The sequence below is a fragment of the Anser brachyrhynchus genome, assembly GCF_964034855.1.
Source record: "Anser brachyrhynchus genome assembly, chromosome: 5".
In the NCBI taxonomy this organism is placed as follows: Eukaryota; Metazoa; Chordata; class Aves; order Anseriformes; family Anatidae; genus Anser; species Anser brachyrhynchus.
In genome coordinates this window covers 36,473,554-36,497,015 of record NC_137699.1, presented here as the reverse complement: position 1 = coordinate 36,497,015, position 23,462 = coordinate 36,473,554, and the positions used below count along the sequence as shown (strand labels likewise).

General features: G+C 39.1%; 2 protein-coding genes across 3 annotated transcripts in view; one reads left to right on the top strand and one right to left on the bottom strand.

Annotated features, from left to right (window-relative positions):
- LOC308196333 (L-lactate dehydrogenase A chain) overlaps positions 1-23,462 on the bottom strand; it is a 93,184-nt gene that overhangs the window by 51,710 nt on the left and 18,012 nt on the right. The gene's annotated exons all lie outside the window — the stretch shown is intronic.
- Positions 143-21,347, top strand: HPS5 (HPS5 biogenesis of lysosomal organelles complex 2 subunit 2). 2 transcript variants are annotated; one of them, XR_013952138.1, is made up of 24 exons: positions 143-455; positions 680-844; positions 1,259-1,369; positions 2,210-2,274; positions 2,779-2,971; positions 4,764-4,897; positions 5,218-5,433; positions 5,748-5,819; positions 6,044-6,132; positions 7,091-7,269; positions 7,496-7,654; positions 8,769-8,928; positions 10,945-11,068; positions 12,692-12,838; positions 13,567-13,641; positions 14,202-14,803; positions 16,140-16,263; positions 16,414-16,569; positions 17,058-17,177; positions 17,486-17,599; positions 17,919-18,025; positions 18,715-19,000; positions 19,437-19,624; positions 20,776-21,347. XR_013952138.1 is itself a non-coding variant. In XM_080595133.1 (23 exons), the coding sequence occupies exons 2-23, from the start codon at positions 707-709 to the stop codon at positions 19,495-19,497; spliced, it is 3,432 nt and encodes a 1,143-aa protein (XP_080451259.1). In that variant the 5' UTR covers positions 143-455; positions 680-706; the 3' UTR covers positions 19,498-21,347. The 2 variants fall into 2 exon arrangements, 1 of the variants encoding a protein (XP_080451259.1); XM_080595133.1 differs by having other exon boundaries at positions 19,437-21,347.

The window sequence follows — 23,462 nt, the reverse complement described above, 5'->3', positions numbered from 1 at the left end:
CCGGCAGGCCCCGGCCGCTCCGCTCCCAGCTCGGCGCCGCCCGGCGCGGCGCTGCGGGGGAGGGGCCTCCCCTCGGCAACGGCCCGCCGCGGGGGGAGGGGGGGCGCCGCGTCAGCGTCACGTGCCCGGGGCCGCGCGTCACGCGCCTGCCCGCCCTCGCGCGGCCGGCGGCCCGCTCGCCCCGCCCCCCGCCAGGGGTCACGTGCCGCGGGGGGCGGCCGCTGGCGTGAGGCAGCGCGAGGCGGTGGCTGAGGGGGGCGGCCGCTGAGGGGGGCGGCCGGGAGCCTCCCCTGCTCCTGCTGACGGGGGCTCGGGGCTGCTGCGGTCTCTGTACGGGACTTCCTGCGTCCTCCCTCCCCCAGCTGCCCTGCCTCTGGGTTTTTGGGCAGCGTACCCATCGGAACCTGTCAAATTCTGCAGCAAAAGTGCTTCTGGCTCCCTAACGCTCCCCAAAGGTAGGCTTCTGGGTGTTGGCGTAGGTACTAAATATCAGTGATAAGTGTCTACCTGCACAACTTGGGCAAAGGCGTTTAAAACCGGGTGCACCTATGTTGTTGGTATGCTTAAGTCTATTGCTCCCTGAGCATTTTCCTCTTCTTGTAACAGTCTCTTTAAACGCAAAAAATCTGTTGTAATACTAAAAAGTGGACTAATTGAGAACCTACCTTCTTTTTGGCAGGTGCTGCCAAATGCTGAAGCTGTACCCATGAGTGAGTACTGCCAGCCTTATGCATCTATGGCCTCTGCGCCAGTCATTCCAGACTCTTACAACCATGTCCTGGCAGAGTTTGAATGTTTGGATCCGTTGCTTTCTGCGCTCAGGCTGGATTCTAGTCGTCTGAAGGTGAGTTTGTGATGTTCATTTTTGTTATTCAATTAAAAAAGTTACCCTAATCAGTTTGTTATTCTAATTAGCCCACAAGCTTTATCATGTTCTTTGGGGGTTTGTGCATGCTAGCTTATGGGTGGTGTGCTATGGAGAAAGAAGAAGTGAAGACAGAATCCTGCTACAGTGTTTTCTTAATGCAACTGCAGGGTAAAAAATACAATCGTAGATGGTTGCTATCTTCTACAGCTTGTTTGGATCTCAGAAGAAGCAATTTTAATTTCTTTAGTGATGGCTCTGCTGCTAGTGTTTGAGGAGTGGCACACAAAGTTGGCAAGCAGTGAACTCTTTAAAAAGCAAAATAATAACGTAAAGAAAAGATATTGTACTTACTAGTGTCTATGTTCTGCATTATGATTTTTATGCCTTCAGTGCACGTGTATAGCTGTGTCGAGGAGATGGATAGCTCTAGGCAGCTCAGGAGGAGGACTGAATCTTATACAGAGAGATGGTTGGAAGCAAAGGCTCTTTCTTACTCATAAGGTAAGGGTAAAATATTCTGGACAAAAATATCCAGGGGAATTGGGACTGGGAAAGAGGTGTTTTCATGTTAATTTTTATTAAAGGAGTCAATGGGTATTTTCAGCTTGTTTAAATTGTCCAGATAAGGTAACATTTCAGACTGCTATGTGTTAAAAAGCGTTGTGGTACTGGTCTGTGTCCCCAGAGTGTGTGGTGTAATGTGTTTCATGAGGTGTGAAAGAAACGGCTTGAGAGGGCCAGAACTCTGCTTATCCAATTCTTACTTTTAACAACAGCAGCAAAGTTACACCCTGAATGTATGAGTCAAAAGAAAACCCTCGAACGTGTAACCAGAGCGCCTAACGTGGATAACTACTAATGTTTGGGTATCCAAACTATGAACTACCTGAATAGGCAAAGAAAATATAGGCTTGCTTGTTTTTTCTGAAGGAGGTCAAGGAATAGGGATTGCTGTTCCTACCGCCCAGTAGTGTTTCCTGGGAGCCATTGTTGCTTCCACTATAAAATGAATGCAATCATCTTTGGAGGTTGCAAACGTCTTGCTCAGTTCTGGCAAAACAACTTCCATAGGTACAAGGACAGGTGACTGATTTCTGTGTTCCCAGGCTAGAGGATGAGCTGTTGATTCTCTTGATCCAGTCGTGTTGTTGGCTGCTGCTTCTTAGAGTAAGCTCAGTGTTTGCAAACAGAACCCAAACAAACAAAAGCACCCGTATCACCACAAACTGGTGACAGCTGTTGACATTAATCTGTTTTATTTCATAGAGATAAAAGTTGTGTTCTGGCAAAGGTAGTACAAGAACGTTTATTACCCATGCTTACTGCCATACTTGCTTTCAGGAAGGTGCCATTTCCCGAGTTGCCTGCTGTTTGCATGATGAAGACTACGTTGCTGTTGCCACCAGGTGAGTGATGTACTTGGAAACCTGAATGGCGGATAAATATTTTGAAGTAACTTCTAAGTTTCAGACTGGCATCTGCTGAGAACTTGGAGGGAGGCAGGGAATTAACTGGTAGAGGCTTCAACAGAATAATTCTCTGCGTAGTTTGCTTATTCTTTTTTTCGGACATAATTATTCTAGGAAGAAGCTGTATTCCTGTAACAGAACATCCATGAGAGAGCTAAGCATGCAAAGTTATGATAAATGTACCCTTGAGACCCTTCAGCATCAGAAGAAATGTTTTCAGTGATACGGCAGAGTGAAATTTGTAGTTGATATCACGTTGTTTAAAATTTAAATGCATATTTTTGCTTATGCTTAGCATCCTTGCTGGCAATGCCAGCTCTGAGGTGGACTTCTTGCTTAGGTTTTCTATTTCTTTGGGATAATGCATTTTTGTCACTGATAAAAAGCTGAATGCCTTTAGAACACTTATGCTCAAGCTGTGTTTTCTTTTAAATGTTGCAGCCAAGGTCTCGTAGTAGTCTGGGAGCTGAATCAGGAACGTCGTGGGAAACCAGAACGGATTTATGTTTCCTCTGAGCATAAGGGCAGAAAAGTCACAGCTCTATGTTGGGATACAGCAGCCCTCCGTGTTTTTGTAGGAGATCATGTGGGAAAAGTATCAGCCATCAAGATTAACACATCAAAACAAGGAAAGGTAAAACGTCGCATACTTCGGGATAAAGAGGTTCCCAGGGGGTGCTGTATGGATTATATATTTTTTTTTAAGAGATGTAGAACAGAGGAAAATTTCCTTTGGCTGTTGGGAAAGCAAACTTTCTGGGTAGCTTTGACTGCAAGAGAAACAGTCTACTGAGATAACAGTAGAAATCCTTGCAATTCCATACCCAAACCTTTTTTAGCTAATTTACTAACTCAGTGTAAAATTGTTTTCAAATCTATAGAACTAAAAATTTTGTGTGATTTAGCAACACAGAGATGCTGGATTCAGACTGACCTTGTGCGGGTAGGTTCTGACAGAAATTTGTCCAGACTTCAGAGATCAGAGCAAATCCACAGTTCATCTTAAATTTGTTTGCTATGATCAAGATCAAGCATGGTCTCGTAGAATTCCCTTCAGTACAGGACAGAGCAGTATTAAAATAGTGTGTTTGTACTGGCTGAGCTTCTTCCTCTTGGAGTTGACAAGTACCCAAGTATTCAGTTTTGGCATTTCTGAGCCTGATGAACTCCTTGGACCCCTTAGACTCCGGGTGCAGTGTCAGCCACATGTTTTGGTCCTCAGCTCATCTGTCAGTCTGAGAAAGGACAGTCACAGACTCTGATTTTTTCTGGGCTTCCTGGATCAGTGTGAAAGCTGTGCATGTTTATCCTTCTTCTTAAATGTGTATTTCTTGGGATCTGTCTGGATACTCTCATTCCTGAAGATGCGGAGTAGTTAAAACAAATGGTGGGTGGACACAAAGTTTAAACCAATTACACTTCGTGCAAAAGGCACGCATGTTAATGAATAGCAGCCTGATTTCTAGTCTTTCAGTGTTTCAAGTTTTATCATGACTAGGTCATTTCCTTCTCCTTTTAGTTGGTAAGATGCAGCACAACCTGGAAGTAGGCATGTTCCTTCAGGTTGTTTCCATCCCTCATGAGAGACTTCAGAAGGAAAATTGTCTTAAAAGTAGCAAGAACATTGCATTTAAAGAGCAAGAAAATCAGCTGTGGAAGGATAGGGGAGAAGGGCAAGACCCATGAAATATGTGCCTGCTTGGGCATGTTAAGACTGTTGGATCTCAAATGCCATGTGGTTTGTTCAAAATAAGCAATTGACACCTTCATAACAAACAAGACAGCTTTAAACTGTCAAACATGTCCACTAGAAAATGGGAGCACACTTTGCAGTAGTTTCTTATTCATAAGAAGTCTGTCTAGGACTCTGTTCTGGCACCCATGCAAGCTGAGAGACTTGAGTAATTAAGAGCATTTGGGTAATTCACTGCTGGGTAATAGAAAAAGTTTGTGAGTGTATATAAACCACCTAAATCTGATGGATTTTTTTTTGTATTTAGTAATCCCTCAGATCTGTCTCTATAAGACTTGGCTGAAAGTACATGTTGGGAGAATTGAGAGAATTGGCAAGTGAACAAAGCTTACAAAAGAGACCCTCGTGAAGTTACAAAAACACTCTTAAAAAATAAAAAAAAAAAAGTCTGTGTGCTGTAGGATAAGATTTCTTTTCTTAAAACTTTGGTAATGGAAAACTTCAGTAATGTTTTTGGGAAGAGGATGATTTTAGATTCCTCTATCTCTAAGCATTAGAACCTTGTTTCATGGGGGAGAGAGGAGAGGAACTGCATTGCCTTGCTTTGTCTTAGGCTGTATATTCAAGTGTATGTGAGCCTTTTCTGAATTTTGCGGTTTTAACTTAATGAAATAATCTTTATGCTGAACTGAGGCCCAGTATGCGTTTTTTGTCTTTTTTCTTTAAACTGTAGGCTGCTGCCACTTTTGTGATGTTTCCCGTTCAGATTATAACCACTGTAGATTCCCGTGTTGTTCAGCTCGATTATTTGGATGGAAGACTGCTCATATCTTCACTTACACGTACTTATTTGTGTGATACAGAGAGGCAAGTTATGTTTTTCTTGTAAGATAATGGACTTGCAAGGCTGCTCCGCAGCCAGGTGGGTTGACTGCAGAAGGCTTTTTTCAGCAATTGCTGAAAGAGGAAAAAAAGCTCATGATCTGAGGTTTTACTTAAACTAATAAATATCGCTGCACCCCGTATGTTATAAACTTTATGCAGGCTTCAGAATTTAAATTCTGCAATGAAGAAAACAAACGATCAGTTCAGCAGTTAGGATTTAGTATTTTTATTCTTCAAGAACAACATAAAATTAATTAGAGCCTTTGTTAATGCTGCCTTAACAAATGCATTTTCTTCACTAGAGAGAAGTTTTGGAAAATAGGTAACAAAGAGAGAGATGGAGAATTCGGAGCATGTTTCTTCCCTGTTGGAAAAAACAACGGGAATCAGCAGCCACTCATATATTGTGCGCGGCCTGGCTCAAGGATGTGGGAAGTGAACTTTGATGGGGAAGTGCAAAGCACGCATCAGTTCAAGCAGCTGCTCTCATCACCGCCTCTCCCTGTTGTTACTCTCAGGTAACGCATGAGCCTTACCGGTGATAAACAAGCTAGGGACTTCGAGACTAGCTGAGAAGATGAAATAAACTCCCAGTGCAGTCAAAATTTAATCCTAGCTGTCATCTTAATGTGTTTCCATCTAATAATGAAAACCAGTAGTTAATTACTTAATTAAAAATGCCAAAGCCTTGGTTCTGTAGGTGTCTCTGTGACTATAGCAGTGAATTTTGCTGTCATAAGACTACGTACATTTAAGCCAGGTTTAGATTTAAAGGATTAAGAATGTGATACTATTATAGTTATATCTTGTAATAGATCATTTTTCTTTACAGGATGGATCCTCACTGCACGACTTCCAGCTGCTCTCCACAATCTTTATCTTTCCCCAAGCTACTGTATTTGACGTGAGTGTTGGTTTCCTGTTGATAAAGTAGATTTAAAAATCCTTTAATAAGTTGTGTATACTCTTAATTTGTATTATCAACTTAATGTTTTTGCATAAGAATTTTCCAAATATCATGTTAAACAACTGTCTCATTTGCTGTACTTTACATATATAAGGATGACATTGGCTTACGGTGACTACTGCGATTAACTTTTGCCTGGTTGACATCTGCTTTGCTTGCAGTGAGCACTATGTCGTGACCTGGACGGAAAGAGGCATTTATATCTTTGTTCCCCAAAGTGTTCAAGTCTTACTCTGGAGTGAAGTAAAAGGTAAACTTTAAGAATCTTAGTTTGTAATGTGGTTTGTTACGTTTGTCATATCTGAAGTCCTTGCCTAACACAGAGTCTTTCAGGCTCCATTTCTACAGCTGGATTGCAGAACATTTATCAGAGAAATCATTTTTGTTGTCATCTGTCAGACATACCCTTGACTAGTAACCTTCTCTCCACCCCTTCCAACCAACTCCTCCCTCCATATTTCTGAGAAAAAAACCTGGCATAAAGTGAATCTTAAAATACAGTAACAAAATACTGTGAGGTAGTAACTAAACCCACAGTACTCTTTCCCCATTGCTGTTTATTCCCAGGTATCCCGTGAAGGGTGAACTGCTGAAAGCTGAAAAAACATTTTTCTAACATCTGTCTAACCAGTGAATGTATTTGTCACACGAGTGACACCTCATAAATAGTTATATGTGTATGGTTATAGGCACAGTCCTACAACTGTTGGTTGTTGTCACTTGACTTCTTCCTTCTGCCTCTCTCCCACCTTTTGGTGTTAAGTTTCCAATGCCTTTGTCTTTGAGTGTTTGCACATAGTGTAACTATTTCCTTTGGAAACTGTTGAAAGGTCAAAGAGGTTTTCTGCTACCAAATCTTTTTGTTCTTTTTCAAAGCTAATAATGGTGCGCCTCTCTCATATTTATCAGTCTTAGTTTTGTTTTTCATCCTTCAAAGGAAAAGGGAACTTTAGCTTAAACGTACTTTTGGATGCTGTCTAGAAATGCAACTCTGGAAAGTTTTGATACTTGAATTGTGCTTTATAGTTGTTAGATGCTTGCTTAGTGCTCTTTAGTGTTTGTTCGCCATAGCACTTGTGCTACATGTATTAGACTGTTGCACGTGCTTGCGCTCAGGGAAATAGGTTTTCACCTTCCTTCAGGAACAAAAAGGAATCCTGACGAACAATTTCAGTCCTTAACATGCTTCTGTGCATCTGGTTTTGCAGATATTCAGGATATTGCAGTTTACAAAAGTGAACTGTTCTGTCTTCATGCAAACGGAAAAGTTGTACACCTTTCCCTTCTGCTAGTAGACCGCTGCGTAGATCGTCTGATAAGAAGAGGGTTCTGGACTCTTGCTGCCAGGGTCTCTTGTCTCTTCCAAAATTCAATAATTTCTTGCAGAGTAAGTAAATACCTTTTTGTAAATGTTCCATGTAACTCCATTTTGTTCCTTGTTCTCTTACAATAAGTTCCATGGGTTTCTAAGGTTTGTATTTTCAGAGATTTTAAGAAGTCTGCTAGACCTTATACTTTTAGTATGAAAATTAGCCTGCATATGTAGTACCTTATTAATTTTTTCATGCATGCATTAGAAATAATAATGCTTCTGTTTACCTGTGTATTTTTAGGCAAGAAAAAATTTGCCACTAGACAAGCTGGAGCATTTGAAGTCTCAGCTGGATGCCTCAACTCAACAGGATCTCATTTCACGTCTGGAGGAACTGATCTTGAAGGTGGAACCTCTAGATTCTGCGTGCAGCAGTAGGAGAAGTAGCATTTCATCTCATGTAAGTGTATTAGTAATGCCAAAAATGTTAGCTAGAAGTCTTATCTTTGCGTCTTACAACCATCTTGTTGCTCTCTTTGTAGATAAGGCTTTTGATTATACTATGTCTACTATAGGCGATAATACTGGTTTTTAAAGTTACTTGGGGTAGGGAGGTATGAAATACTACTACTTGCATTCTTTAGGCTCTTACACCCCTGTCTTTGTGTTATTTTATGGCTAATGGTTGAGGTACGGACAAAGATAGATACAAAGAAGGCTTTCTCCACAGCTGAGTTTTGTACTTTGCCGTGCTTCAGTAAAGGTCATCTTGATTATAACTGTGGTCTTATCTGGTGAATACTGAATTTCTGAATGTTCAGAGCTGTCCTAGCCCTGTTTTAAAAATGGTCTCACTCTGCAGCTCAAACAGAAAGCTCTAAGGAAAAAATTAAGCATATTTGTAATACTCTTTTATACATAGAGCTGCTTGGCGTTGACTTCCCAGCAGTATTTCAAGAAAGGGGAAACATTCCGTAGTTAATACAACATGAGTTGCTTTCAATCTAAGTATTTTAAAAAGTGAAGCTTAAAAACCAGTAACATAAATTCCATCTTGACATGGTAAACGAGTTTTTTTTCCATTCCCAAATGGGAACGTAAACTATGTGGACTGACCATGAGCCAAAGGTTGTACATGTGTCTAGAAGCAGACAGTATTAGAGGATCCATAGTTGTGCTAGCTAGGTATGGTTTACTGGTAGAAAGAACATGGAGTCGTCTGGATGCAGTCACATGGGGTGAAGTGGCTGGTTCACATACGGGACTAAAGCCAAGATATTTTTGTCTCGTGGTCTTGTACTGAGTATGCCAGTTGTTCCACAGGCTGCTTTCCTAAAAGCAATTGCAGTGTGTGCATCTTTATAATGTCACTGGACTATGCATTTAACAGCACGGGTGTCCTTTGCTGTTCTGGATCTGTCAGTAATCTGATCTTCCATAGGGTTTTCTCAGATGGTGAATTATGAAGTACTGTGAGGTTATTTCTGTTGGGATGGTTGTTTCAATTCATTGCAGGAAGTTGAACAAGGAAGTGCAACTCAAAAAACATCTGGCCCTTCTCCCTTGTCTGACAGGAAAGCTTCAGTGTCTTGGACTCTGGTATATATCGTGTTATTAGTCGAAGAGGCAGTCAGTCCGATGAAGACTCATGTTCTCTCCACAGTCAAACATTCTCAGAAGATGAGAGACTTAAAGAATTTCCTGCACACCAGGAAGATGAACAGGTGGAACTTGGTAATGTTTCTTAATGAAAATACGTTCTTCAGGTGCAGTATTTATTTATTTTACAAGAATTGATTTGCTCTGTGCTCTTATTTTCCACTATCAAGTTATCTATAATTAAATTTTCTAATTTGTTCAATGGAAACACAGTCACCCCACCCTCCAGTCAAACTTTCTTGAAACGTTGGGGTGAAATACTGGCTCCACAGAAATGAACACATAAACAAAAGTGAGAAAGAATACAAAAGGTCCAGAGGGCTTTTCCCAAGCTGGAGTTTCACTCGAATTTTCTTCCCCCTCTGTGTGCAATTCAGCATTAATACTGAGACTGTCTTGGCTGACTATGGCAGTGTTAATTGAGCTTCAAATGAGATTCGTTTGATGTCCCTATCCTTCCAGTCTTTTTGGCTACAGGAAAGAATTTATTAGTCTTGTCTCTGGCATTATTTCTTCAGGGAAAACAAGTAGGCTTAGGGAGAGTAGGCTTAGCTTTCTTGCAGGATTTCATCTGTAAAGGGGATCACCTCTTACACATTTATACATTAGCATGGGAATGATATAATTGTTAATACCTAACATTTTAACTACTCAGGGAGTTTATTTCTTAACAAATACCTGTTGCTAGATGAAACATAGTGAAACAATGTGTCTTGTTCTCTGCTCTGAAGAGGAAGAAACCTGGGATGATAAGGAGCTTGTTTAGTTCAGGGTGCGGTAGAGAGGCTTTCCGTTAAAAAGGCTGCTCTTAGCTGTTGCAGAGATGTTTGAGGAGAAAGACAATTTGGATGCTTTGTAGGAGGAAAACCACAGTAGGGTGGGAGAATTTTTGCTTCTCTGTCAGTAGTGTGTCCTGTTGACTAAGGTACATGATGTTTGTAGCCCTTATGCTTACATTTGTCTCTTTACCTTCGTTCACCAAAAAAATGACAAGTGAGAAAATGTGCAGGAAGGATATAATTTCTAACATTAAAACTCTAAAATGAAGGGTCGTAGTTCTTGAACATTGTAAGTTAAAACTTTTCTATCTGTTCATTAAGTGATAGCAGATTTGCTGATTGTTCCAAGATAGAGAGGTTCTAGATGATTCTTGAAGCACATGTACTTCATTTGGTATTTAAGAGCAATGGACTTAATGAATGACTTCATGTTTTTGCTGTGCTGCAGCTGGTTTCCCTGATCATATTTACGTAAGATGTCACAAGTTTTTAGGTTGCTAGTTTGTATAATGAACAAAAGCACCCTTTTGGTCCCAGTCAGTTGTGACCTTTAGGCCCTATTGAGGGAGAGTGGATTCTGTTAGAATTTCTGTAATAGCACAGCATCTTTTCTTCTCAGCAGTGCAGATAGGTCTGACTGTTGCAAAACAGTGTCATTCTTACTCAAAAGTATCCTTTTTTTCTTCATCACACCCCTTAAAGATACAGTGTGCTTGTACAAGGAAATGACTAATCAAAACACCCTGTAGATACAGGTAGGTATGTAAGAGTGAAGAGGAACTAGTCAGGGGCTCTGTATTTCCTGTGATTCTTGTCAAAAGCCAGAGAGTTATGGGTTTAATTGTGTTTTGAAGTCCCTTCAAATAGGAGTGATTTACACCTTAACCATGATTTGTGTTTCTGTATGTTCAGATATAGTTTCCCTTTTAGGAAATAGGGCTGTGTGAATTGATGCATACTACAACGTTCAATTTTCCTATCTGCTTAAATAACTGACAGTGGATTAAATCAATTTTTTTTGTCTTTGAAATGAACTGTAAGGTTATGTATAAATGGTAAGTTTTCAGACAGTTGTTGCTGATTGTCATTTGTCTTGTTATAGAGCATAAAGGTTTGAAGTCGGTAATAAAATGGTCCTTGAGACTAGGTAATGCTTTTCTGTCTCCCCACAATCTTCAACATGAAATACTGAAAAATATGATTATTCCACACAGATTATCTAGGAGTGAATTAGTGACCTGTGCTTTGTTTCACTGTTTCATTTTTGCCAGGCCATTGTTTCATGACTCTTTATTTCAATTCCATTTGGTAGACAGCGTATCTCATGCATCTGTGGCGGTTGAGGCTGACCGGAGTGAGACATTCCTCCCATTCAGTATTCCTTTGTCATTTCGTTCCCCATCTCCTCTCGTCTCTCTCCAAGCTGTGAAAGAAAGGTAAAAGTTGCAGGAGGTTCATTCATCCATTACATCATTCCGTTTTATGTCCTGTGAATTTGTAGCATTGTCTGATTTAGTTCATACTCTGCTCTGCAAAAATGTAACACCTGAAATGAAACACTGGAGATGCAGTCATGCTTGCTAGGCTATTTAAAGCTTTCATCTTGACTCTAATGAAGATACGAAGAGCTGCTGTAAGCTTCAGTGCAGCCAAGGTTTCAGCCTTAGTTTTCTGAATGTCTGCTAAGAATATTTAACATAACCGTGTAAACTGTGGCAGTGGTTTGTACTCAGAAAGAAACTTACTAAACATATTGTTTTAGATTTTAGCTTTTGTGCTACTTGGATTTCTGAATGATAAGGGCTTGTAGGCAAAAACTAAAATATTTGAATGGTGCTAGATATTGCCAAAACACACTTGTGAAGTGTACTGTCTAGCTTGCCATCTTTCTCCCCTCATGCGGCACCTTTCAGTAAATCTAATGAATTTCTCAAATGTTCATGGAATAACGGTAGCTTATGCCAGGTGCAAGTAAATATGGTAGCGTCCATTTTGTGCAGAAATCAAATTGCCTTTTAAAAACTCACTTCAACATATAAAGCAAATGGTGTTAAATACATGACTTAAATAATTCTTGTGAAGCTGGTGTGTTTCTTAATCAAAAAGTTACTGCTCCATAATGATGGTTTGAATCATTACTTCTTCTTTAATCACTTAGGTATGTCAAATATATTCTGCAACAAAAAAAACATAGTTGATATCAGTAGTGTGAGTATCTCAGAATAGCTTTCAGACATACATGCATTGTTATGAGTTCTTTCTAAATCATAAGCAACTTTTAGGAGTTTGACTGTAAACAGTAATAGTAAATAGAACTTAGTTTTAAGTACCCTCTATGTTCTATTTATGATTAAATAAAGTAAAATCATATTTTACAGTTACTTTTTTAAAGTTTCCCTATAATTCTAAAAAAAGGTGTGGTGTTTTTTGTTTTTTTTAAGGCTCCTAAACGAGTTCTTAGTCAGAAAGCAAGAGGCTGAGTTCTTTGTTCAGCTCTTGATAACATGGTTCTCCTCATGGTAGAAATGGGTTTCTGTGTGCTCGTTGGGATTTCTCTTGAATAAAATACCTGGGAGGAAAAAAAAATCGATGACGAGAAGGATGTTTTTAGTGAGCTTTATAATCTGAAGAATTAACTTTGAGTGCTGTAAAACCATTTCTTACTACTAAGAGGGCCATCATTTCCTAATGCTTTCCTGATGCTCTATTAGCCCTAAAATGAAATGTAGCCAATCTGCATTTATTTGTGTACAAATATATCAAAATCTAAGCACTAATGTTAGTATGAGAGCCTGTTTTTTCAAGCAGCAAAAACCCCAAGTCATAAGTACGTCAATTTTTGATTCTTTGTGCTGATATTACAGACCATGACTCAAGTACGAATTCTGAGCAGTTTCTTAGGGAGTTTTGTTCTCGTTGTCCATCACTGGTGAGATCCTGTTCTCAGAAGTTCTTCAGGTTATAAAGACATCTGAAACGATGGTTTGAATGGAAAGAAAGTGCTTGATTGTTTCAGTTGTGAACTTTGAATTTGACATGGTCGAACTTCTGACTTCTAGTGTTTCCAGCTTTGTACGCAAAACTACCGAAAAGATTGGCACACTTCATGTGAGTCCTGATATTAGAGGGAGGCAAGAAGCAAAGGATGACGAGCAGCAGCAGGAGGTGGCTATCAGTCTTCTAGCATCTCCCCAGGAAGAGAGAGCGTGAGTGCAAAATCACGTTGTCTTAGCAATTGCATTTACTGGGTGTTCTGAGGCTAGCAATCTAAAGAAAATGTACCGTTTCAAGGAGAACGGAGAGCTCTGTTTGTTTGTGTTTTTCCAGCTGCTGTTTGTTACTCTGGTGGGTTTAGCTGGTTCTTGCTGGCTTCTTACCTAGAAACTGGTTCAGAACGTTGGAGCGTGCAGTCTCCGCAGTGCTGTAGTTACTGAATTGTAAGAACGTAGCGTAATCAGCAACTCTTATGTAGCATACCTGTGATGCCTGCTTGGGGTATGAGTCCAACAGTTTATGTCCTGCACTTACAGAGTGGGGAGTCAACACACTTTTCTCCCTCAAACCGTGTTTTATGGTACCTATAAAACATAATGGCTGTCCAATTAACACAGAGCTAAACTGTTTCATATTCCAGTAATTTTATAATGTATGGTAACTTTCTTATGGTGTCATACTATTTTTTTATTTAGTGTCTTCAGAAATCTGCTGTAGTTAGAGCGCAAGCCATAATAAAGGCCACAGAATTATTATTATGGTTGTTCTTCATGTCCAATTCATCTGTAACTTTTGCTGAGCTGTTCCTTCTATAGAAATGGGAGCTTTATTTTTTTAATAATGGAATTAATGTTGTTTCCTGACAAATCTGAGGAAAATCCTCATGTAAATTATTAAATACAATACTTCAGTGAAAGTTGAAATGAATGTGTTTTTCTAGATCAGAGCCACAGAGCTGCCAGCTTCCAGAGGAGGATCATCTAAGAGATCTCAAGGCTGCAACAACAGAAGCTGTGTAAGCTGGGCAATTTTTAGTGTCTAGATGTGTTGGGCTTTAGTAGAAAAATGACTGATTTTTTTTTCACTACAAACATGTAAAAGTAATGTTGTAAGTGTCTATTAATGCTACCTGTAAAGCTCTCACTTTGGTTAATGATTTGTTTCCCCTGTTTAAAACCAAGCAAACCCACTATAAGCTTGGTTAGGACAAAAGGGTAACACTGAGGAATTATATCCTAACTACAAGCATGCTTAAAACAAACAAACAAACAAAAAAACCATATAACAATGGCAAAAAAGAAAATCAATCACAAACACAATGCACGCAAAAAAAACCCCACACCTAACAAAAATCAGTTCTGAAAGAAAGCCTGGGGAAATCAGGAGGTACTAACAGCAAATGCAGATGGTACAACTAGCCTAAATTCTGTTTGATGCATTCAAAACCACAAAAACGGCAGCAAACTGTAATTTAAGTTCAGGAGTATACTTTGAGTTGCACAAAACATACATAATGTTTCACTTGTGATGTCTTACAGCTGTGAAGCAACTTAACAAGTTTCTTTTTTTCTACAGAGCCAAACTCCAGGATCCCCTGGTTTTGTTAGAACCACAGTGCATGAGAAGGGTTTTACGGGAATGGCTTGTCTATCTGGAAGAAAAATTTGGCAGCAGAGAGCATTTTGATTCCTCTGTTAGGAAGAGCAAGACTGTATGTGCTGAAGAACAGAGGGAAGTCCTGGAGGAAAACCTGCAAGTAAATCCGACTGGTGGAGACCTAGCAGAAAAAGAACCGAATAGTATCTTGGAAGACTACACTGAAAGTAATGATGAAACTTGTGAAAGCCAAAATGTATGTGAAAATAGCACTAATTTCAAGGGACCTTTGGGTGGCTGCTTTCAAATATCTCCTCCATGTGACCTAGAACCAGATGTTCAGAAAGATCTTGTGGAGCTGACAACTCTGTGTTTTGAGCTGAGTGTATTTTCTTGTGGAAATGGTGATTCAGAGGAAAGCTTTGATCAAGGTCTGCCACTAGCAGCTTTGTCGACCTTGGCTTGTAGGTTTATACAAAACTACTTCTTTCTTCTGGATTTGAAAAGACTAAAGCAGTGCATTATAACCACGTATGCAAACAGCCCTAATGTATGGGAAACATATATCGCAGGATTGAAAGGTAACTAATGAAAATTTTATTCCTAGTAGACTGAGAGAAAGACTTTGTTTGGGAAGAAAAAGAAAATAAAGTTTGAAGATTCCCATTTATGCCTGCAAATTTTCCTTCTGTGGATATAGTGGGGGAAGGGGATTGGTGGGTAGAAGGTTTTGTTCTGTTTTGGGGTTGTTTGCTTGGTGTTCCCCAGAAGGCTAATGTAGGGAAAAACTACTGGCTTCTAGGAGAGAATGGTATTCCCCTCACTTTGCAATTCCACAGAAGCTACTTCTGAAGCTGTTAAATTTATATGGAGCTTGTTGGTTGAACGGTGTGGCAGTTACAGACCAGATCTATGTAAAAGCAAATATATGCCCTTCAACGAGCAGAAAAATCTTGTGTAAAATCAAATATCTATAGAAATAAGGCAGAAGGTAGGAGATGGGGCTTCAGTATTTGCATTAGAAATGGAAGGCCTGACTTAAAGAGCATTGTCATTAGTGTGAAACAAGGCTGAATGGTCCTATGCGAGTGAATGGCTTGTGATCGCTTCAGACTTCCTTTTTCTGCAGAAATCCTTTTGACGTTTTTGATTTCTCTTTAGTCTTATTGAAGTAAAGCTTCCTGATTATACTGGAAAACAGAACCACGTCTGTTCTCTGCATTCAGCTTCTGCTTTATGTGTTTTCTTTTAAGAGTGACTTAAAGGCTTAGCATTAATTTGGCACTAACGGAGATCAGTCAAAGAACAGAATCTTGCTTTGATGGTTGGCATGTGGTGTTGGGCTTCTGGGAATTTGTTCATAATTTCTATCTTCATGAGAGCTTTAAAGTAACGTATACATTCCCAGTTTGCTCTCAGCTGGACTGTACTTGTGTTTGTAGACTGTTACCAACATTTCATCAGGATCTTGGTTTATGATGAATTCTGCTTTCTGTGAAGTCAGTGACCAAACTAAAGTTTTTATTTATTAATAGAAGCAAAACATACTATACTGAAAACTGCAGACCTACATTATATTTAGCAAGCCATATGTCCTGCAGTGTTTTTGTTTTTTTTTTTCACAAGAGAAAAACTGCGTCCTCTGAAGTCCAAAGACTTCAGAAAGGAGAAATATATCAAGAATATTGTTCCATGCCTTCATTGTATCATTTATAACTGAAACTTGAAAGCACTGCCTCCAAGTGATGTTGACTTCCATGACATTTCATGACTTGTTCATTAACAAGTGTTCACTTGTTGCTACTGTTCTGAGGAAGTACAAAAGGTAACTTGTATCTGTACATGTAACAACAGCTCTGTGTGTGTTAAGGCAAAACACTGTCTGTATCTTGTAACATGTGCACTAATTTATTTCAGAACTAACTTGTCACAGTTCGATTGCTTTGGCAATGGAAAATGAAGATATGTTGAAAATACTGAAACTGTTGCATGACCTGGGGCCCTGGGATGATGGCCCTCTGTTACTGGTACATGCTCAAAGGTAGCCAAGTTGTTTTTTTTTTTCCTCTTCTCCATGTTGTCAACTTGCTAGCAGGAATTGGTTTTGAGAGCTTCACACTTATGAAGCTTTCTAGGAATCTCTTCAGAAGATCACCTTTCTGAAAATGGTTTTTGTTCTGTCTCTCTTTAGGCTTTATGAAAAATTTGGGGAAACAGCTCTTCGGCCCTTGATCAAGTTCCACCCCTCCATTTCGCCTTCTGATATCAAGCAGCTTTGTAGGAATGATCCAGCTCACTTTTTAGCATATTTAGATAGCCTGGTGAAGTCACAGCCAGAGGATAAAAGGTAAAGGGAATAGAGAGCCTTTCACCTGTGTGCTGCCTTCATCACGCGGATGTGATTTTTTTTTGTTTGTTTGTTTAACTGTTTTGATATTTCTGTGCTTGGTGCTCTTTATCATTAGTTTCCAAATCATTCTGCCAGTTTTAGCTGGTTTCTCAGTATGGATTTTATTAGCTTAGGTGCTAGTTCTAATATTTTTTTTCTGCAACATACTTTCAGAATAACCTGATACTTTTGTTCTTGTGCCTACTGTTCAGCATACCCAGGTTAGACAGTATTTAGGGAAAAAAAAAAGCAAGGGGAATCCAACCTCTGTCAACTTAATGGTTTTCTGTGGCTCCCTTCAGTGCCTAGGAACATAAATGATTCTATTTTTTTCCATACTTAATTTTAATCATGTTTTACTTTTTTTCTCGTGTGCAATTTTTATGTCTCCATGTATCTGGTATATTTAAAATCAGTATTTTTTCCCCATGTGCTTTGTTTTGTAGGTCATCTCTTCTTAGATCTCTTCTGCAGCCGGAATCAATACGACTGGATTGGTTGTGCTTGGCAGTTTCTCTTGATGCACCACAAAGAGCAAATACTGTGGATGTGGAAGGAAATCCCAGGTAAAGCGAGGTTCACCCGAGGTTCTGAGTGCAGCAAAAAGCTGTTCTGCAGGCTTAGGTTTTATATGACACTTTGGATGTCAGTGAATCCTTGGAGCATTTTGCATATTGCAGAGTTCAGCAGAAGCAACCAAAGGATTAAATAACTACCTGTAATACCTTATTGAATGACTGTTCTTGCTGAGACTACGCCATGTCTCGTTAATGTTCCTACTTCTATTTGATAAACCTGAATTTCTTGTAGAGAGAACTTTTTTTTTTTTGAAGAAAACCATTAATGTTTTAAAACAAAAATTTTCTTTGTCTAGGCCACGATCGCATTTGTTTACATGGGGCTACAGCCAGCTCATTCTGCTTTTGGTTAAACTCCCAGCTGATTTTGTTACAAAAGAGAAAATGGCAGACATCTGTAAATCACATGGGTAAGACGAAAGCTTGCTAATTCTTTATACTTGCTTAGCTGGTACTCTAACCCCAAAAAGATACAAATGAAAAACACTTATCTGCTCCTAGCTTGAACAAGTTTCACTCAAAAAAAATTCCTGTTTTGAGGATGAATTTTAAGAGTCCAATTTAATGCATCTGATACCCCTTGTGAGCCCGCTCTGTGATGAGCCGTATGATTGTTGGCATTCAAGAAATTCAGTTGCTTCTGTCTTCATTAAGTGAATATTTAATTATTATTCATTTCAGTTTAGGATGAATATTTGATTCCTGGAAATTTTTACTCTGTTATTTAAGGTTTTGGCCTGGGTACCTTTTCCTCTGTTTGGAGCTGGACAGAAGAATAGAAGCCTTTACTAATATTGCTCATTTGGATGATCTGAGCCTATTGAATGAAGAAGATGGTTAGTGAATCTTAAGCTGTGTATACATTTCTGCAACATCAGAACTGCCCTTAGTCTCTACTGATTAGGTTTCTCAAAAGTAGAGTTAAGCTGTTTTTAGTGGTGGTGGGTTGTTTTCTTTTTCTAATTTTTGAAGTGTTTTAGTAGCAGTTTCACTTGCTGGGTATACAGCAGCATATTTGAAAAACCTAAGTGGGAGTTATGCTCTTGCATCTTCACACGGTGTTTCATGAAATCAGTAATTCTAGAAAACATTTAACACCTCAGGAATGTAGGGTTGTTTATCAGGAGTAAAAGCTAGATTTGGAGGAATAGCTAGCCTCCCCACGCGGCACAGAACTTCCCCCACTACACACGGTTATACACACACAGTTGCAATGAGCAAAGTATTGTCCCAGTAGCCTTAAGATGAACAAAACAATTATTTGTTTTTTGACTTGACAAAGCCTCAAATGCTGAAGTATTGCGAAGCTTTGTGTATAGTTCAGCACTGAATCTTGACACTGAGTCAGTCAAGGCAATATAATTCTGTATGCAATTTGCTTGTTGATAACACTTGATTTTCTTGCATTTCTAAAGAGAAAAATAGAATAGCTAGCTTCCTTTTTAGGTATGGATCTGTTTAAAACAGTAGGCTTGTAATAAATCTTGTTTTACAAACAACGTAACAAATTTGGTTTTGCATCTAGGTTCAATTCCAGAGACCATAGAAGAATGGAAGTTTCTTCTGCATCTTGCACAAAATCACAGCGCTGTTTTCCACCACCATGGACCACAGAATGGGAATGCTGCCAGCAATGGTAGCCCCAGCTGGCCAAACTGCATCACTGTGGAAAACATAGCTCTCCTATTAGCAAAGGCCATTGGCCCAAATCGTGCCTTGCCTCTATTGCAAGAATGTGGCGTGATGCTAGAATTGTCTGACAGATTTACTGGAGTGTGTGAGATACTGCGAATTGCTGAGAAAAGACAAAGGTAAGATGATGCAGCAGCAGTTCTGTATATGCACACCATTCATCTTAGATCTTCTTGGTGCTTTAAAGTTTCAGTTAACAAAAAGATAAAATACTTCACACTTTTACCTTGAATTTTAAACTCACTGAAACATGTTCTTTTATTTAAGAACTATGTATTATGCAATATAGGTACCTTAAAATGGGGAGACAAAAAGGAAATGGAAAACTGTGCATTAGATATATGTGAAGGAGGTTCCGTGTAGAGAGTCTGATCTGACCCCTCCAGAGAAGGCATGCATGATGATGTCATGATATCACGTAATCGTGTTTTTGACATTTGACAAACTGCTTTAAAAAGCAAAACCGTTGTTGTTAGTTTTTTTTAACTGTTTAACTGTTTTAACTGTTTAAACTGTTTTTAAACTGTTTAACCTTTTCCTTTGTTTTTCTTGCAGAGCCCTGATTCAGTCCATGTTGGACAGGTGTGACCGGTTTTTGTGGTCTCAGCAAGCATAGAAAAAAAATGGGAAAACTTTGGGATCTGTAATGTGTATATTAAAGTGCCTCTTAAACTTTCAGGCTCTTAAAGAAATGAACTTCTCCCTAAAAATTCAGTTGTATTGAGTCAACATCCATCTGACAGGTATTTGACTGGTAGTTGTTCACAGTTCTTTCTTATTCATTAGAGATGAGTTTTACACTCCAGAACTTCAATCAAAAGAATCCAGTATTTATCTCAAAATTAAGCTCACAGATTTCCAAGGTGAAAATGCCTTAATTTATTTTCTGAGTCTGCATGACTTAAGCGTTAAGGGTATGAGCCACTAAGGATCAAATCATGGTGTATAGATTTTTTTTTCATTGTTTGAAAACATGAGAAGCCATTTCTGGGAAAGATTTAAGCATGTAATTTTTCGTTTTCCTGTAAATAATACTTACTTTTTCAAGTAGCTGTAGAAGTACTTGGTGTGATGTATTTTTTTCCTCTTAAATTATATGCACAGTTCTTATCCATTTGCAATTAATTATTTGTGACAAGTCTTAAAATAGAGAGAAAATATTTCTCAGGAGTGGGTTAATGGAAACCTGATGAAAAGAACTTACTAAATAAACTCACTGTTAAACTATAAGAGTGATATTTCTAAATTGCCTATATCTGCTTATGAAATATGAGTAGATTTTGGCTGTGATATTTCGACAGACCTCAGGACAGCAATATTCCACAGTGATTTTTGACCTTTTAGAAAGCAAGAGGACTACATATCTTATTCTAATATTTTCTTAAAAGCTGAATGTTTAGAGTATTTTAGATCAATGCCATTGAGCAAGAAATCTTTAAATATCTGTTAGAATATGAAGACTCATAAAATCACTTGGATTTAATTTCTCGTTTACAGAACTATGTTTTGTATGAGTACTGTTTCTGCACTTAACGCCTGTTTGAACAGTTTTCTTTCTAGGCTACTAGTTTTGACCCTTTTCACTGTCAGATTCTCACAATTTTAGCAGAAGGCCATGGTGTCTGATCAATAGTTGATTTTTGTTAAGTGTCATTTAAACAAAAAAAACCTACCGCATGCATTAGAACAAAATTTTATTCTCTTCAAAATCTGTAACTTGGTCAATAAATGCCTTGAAAGCATTTCTTTACACAGATCTAAAAAGAATCTTAGGTAGATTTGCAGGATTTATACAGTTCCCAAATAGTGCTTTTATTTTCATCAAAATAGGACTATAGTAATACAGCTTTCAGACTTGGATGGGTGCAGTCTGACTCTTTCATCTCAATTGCAGGAAAGACTTTATTGTGGAGAGTTGGTTACTTCACTAGAGGAAATGAAGCTACAGATAGAGAATTAGTAGCAGGCTTTCATCTCTTAACACTGTTGCTTGTGGAAAAGCCAATAAGTAAGTACTTCTAAAAAAGAAAACTTTAAACATTTTAGGTTTTATATTTTGACATGGAGACAGGACAGATCCTTCTGTCAGAAGCACACCGTGCCCTTATGTTACATTACAGTAAGACTGTTGGAGTAGGACCCAGGCACTTGCAGTATGTGGTGAGGTTAAACAAGTCAGATGATGTCAGTGTCTGCTTATCTGCCAAATGAACACACTGCTACCTCAGTGACTGTTAGGCCTAACAGTTTCATGCAGTACATCAAAGCTTTAGCTGAGTACTAGTGTTGCCTTTCTTAGGGGAAGTTAGCTGACTTATCTCTAGATTTAACTGTTCTACTTTATTTGTTCCATGTACATTGTATACATAGCATTCTTTTTCACTTCTGTGAATGTTTTGTATGCTCGATTAACTTTTGTTGAGTGGTGTGGTTTTTTTTGCAATAAATCATAACTTTCCACTCAAAGCTTTTCTTGTTCTTAAATTTTTTGTTTGAGTAGTCATGCAGCTAATGTAACAGGAAGTATTTGTTAAAATCTGGTATCTAAAGTGAGCTTGTGTTGATGACTTCAGTTAACCTGGTTGTCAATAAAGAGTAAAAGTTTACTTTTTGAAGAAGAGTTGGAAAAATTGCTGCTTCCTATTCTTAATGCATATGTTTTCATCATATATGGATAATGTGAAGGAAGTGTGATATGAAATGGTCTCATGTTTAGAATTTAGTTGCACAGAGCAATGCTATCATCCTAAGGCTTCCTGAAGGATCCCCCCTACCAGCTCTTCATCAGCCAGTTAAGCATATACCACTGGTCGATTAAGCCAGCCTGCAGTGAAGCAGATGAGCTGTGGCTCATCTGTTGTTTTGGTGACAGGTGGTGGCAGGGACCCTTGAGAAGCAAAAATCAATAAAGGAAGGCTTTGCCTGGAGCAACTCTAGCTAGCTTTTTTCTCCTCCTCAAAAAAAAAAAACCTCTACCTGGCTCAAAGCACTTATTTCACCATTAGAATTATCAAAACCTACCAGGAACTGTGTTTTATTTAAGGTAAACATCTATATGTACCATCTGTTTCTTGAAGAGGGGCCATGTTTGCAGTTACTAGGTCTATAAGTCTGATGTCAATGCTAGTAATTATTGCATGGACCAGCATGGCAGAAGTCCTGAAGTGAATTCTTGCTTGAGTAAGCTAGGATAAGGCCATCTTCCCAGAATATGGACAAATAGCATGTATTACTGTTCCTGAGCGGGGAATTCACCTCATACCATTTCCCAGTCAGAGGCTTATTGATTTAGATTGCAAAATACCGAGATTGCAGAATGACTGCATTTGTAGATACTTAAGATTAAAAGACAGTTTGAGGGATAGAACTTCTGAATAGTGTTTTGTTTTAACTGTATCAGTGTGTATAAAGTCAGAAGACAGTCTCAGAGTGGCTCTTACATATGCTACCTTTACCTGGTGTGCGCACGTAGCCTGTGCTTCAGTGCTAGAACAGAAGGGAATATTTTGCTCAAACACTTGTGCTTGTTCAGTGGCAGCTTGCCTATGTCTCTGTGAAAAGGAGCAGTTGTTGGTTGCAACTTTTTTCTGTGGGCCAAGGGCTGTGACTGGGAAGGCAGGCCAAGAGGAGACAGCAAAGCAGGGTTCAGGCTGTTAACCTGCAGGAACAGAGTCAGGAGGATACACTCCATGATCTAAGGATATGCTCCAGCACCTGTCTTCTTGCAGTTATTCTCACGTTTGCACTATTTGCAGAAAAGCTTGGTTTAGTGAGAATGTGAAACATCAGACCAAATCATAAAACTCAGAAGAGCCTTTTGTGCTCAAAAAACGTCTGAGTTCTTGTACGGAAAAGGTCCTTAGGTTAGGTCAGTATTGAAGGTAGTGTTCTGTTACAGGTCCCTGGACACAGGGGCATATGTGAGAGTTCTAGTGAGTGAGCTCTATCTCAGTTTATAGGAATCATTTTGCAGTCATGACTTACTTTACTTTAAATCAAAACTAGAAAGGAGACAGACAGGGCTCTGCAGCCAGCAGAGAGAGAACTCAAGCTGACCTGTACTGGAAGGGGCATGAGTCATCAGTAGGATGTGAACACAGTTGTGGTAAAACTTGGCACTCCAGTCCCTACAGTAACTGAGGTGTTGAATTGGTAGACGTGAGGTTCATGGGTGGCAAGGGCAAAACTATGGCTCCCTGCTTTTTGTAAGGTTTCCCTTTCTGTTGGGTTAAGGTATAGATTCTCTTTGTCTCAAATAATTAAATTTAGAGATATGGCATAAAAGAAAATATCTGTCCTTTTGCTCCAGGTCTGTCTTTAGAAAATCTCTTGTTCTCATTAGCTAAGTTTTTCTTTGGAGGAAGAAAACCAAGGAAGACAGCTGCTGGCACTTTATTAACCCAGTTTGTTACTGTACGTCTTTTACCTCATGCCCCTGCTGTTAAACTGCAACTGCTAATTAAGTGACAGAGTTGTGAATGGGGCAACAACACCTACCTCTTCTGCAGAGAATTTAAAGAAACTCTCTGGGGTTCAGACTTGTTAAATTGTGTATGAGAGCGCACAATGGGAGACGTTTTG

Coding starts and splice junctions, on each gene's coding strand:
- HPS5 (XM_080595133.1), top strand. CDS start 707: ATGAGTGAGTACTGCCAGCCTTATGCATCTATGGCCTCTGCGCCAGTC. Junction 2,275..2,778: donor TACGTTGCTGTTGCCACCAG/GTGAGTGATGTA, acceptor TAAATGTTGCAG/CCAAGGTCTCGTAGTAGTCT. Junction 12,839..13,566: donor TCTCCCCAGGAAGAGAGAGC/GTGAGTGCAAAA, acceptor GTGTTTTTCTAG/ATCAGAGCCACAGAGCTGCC.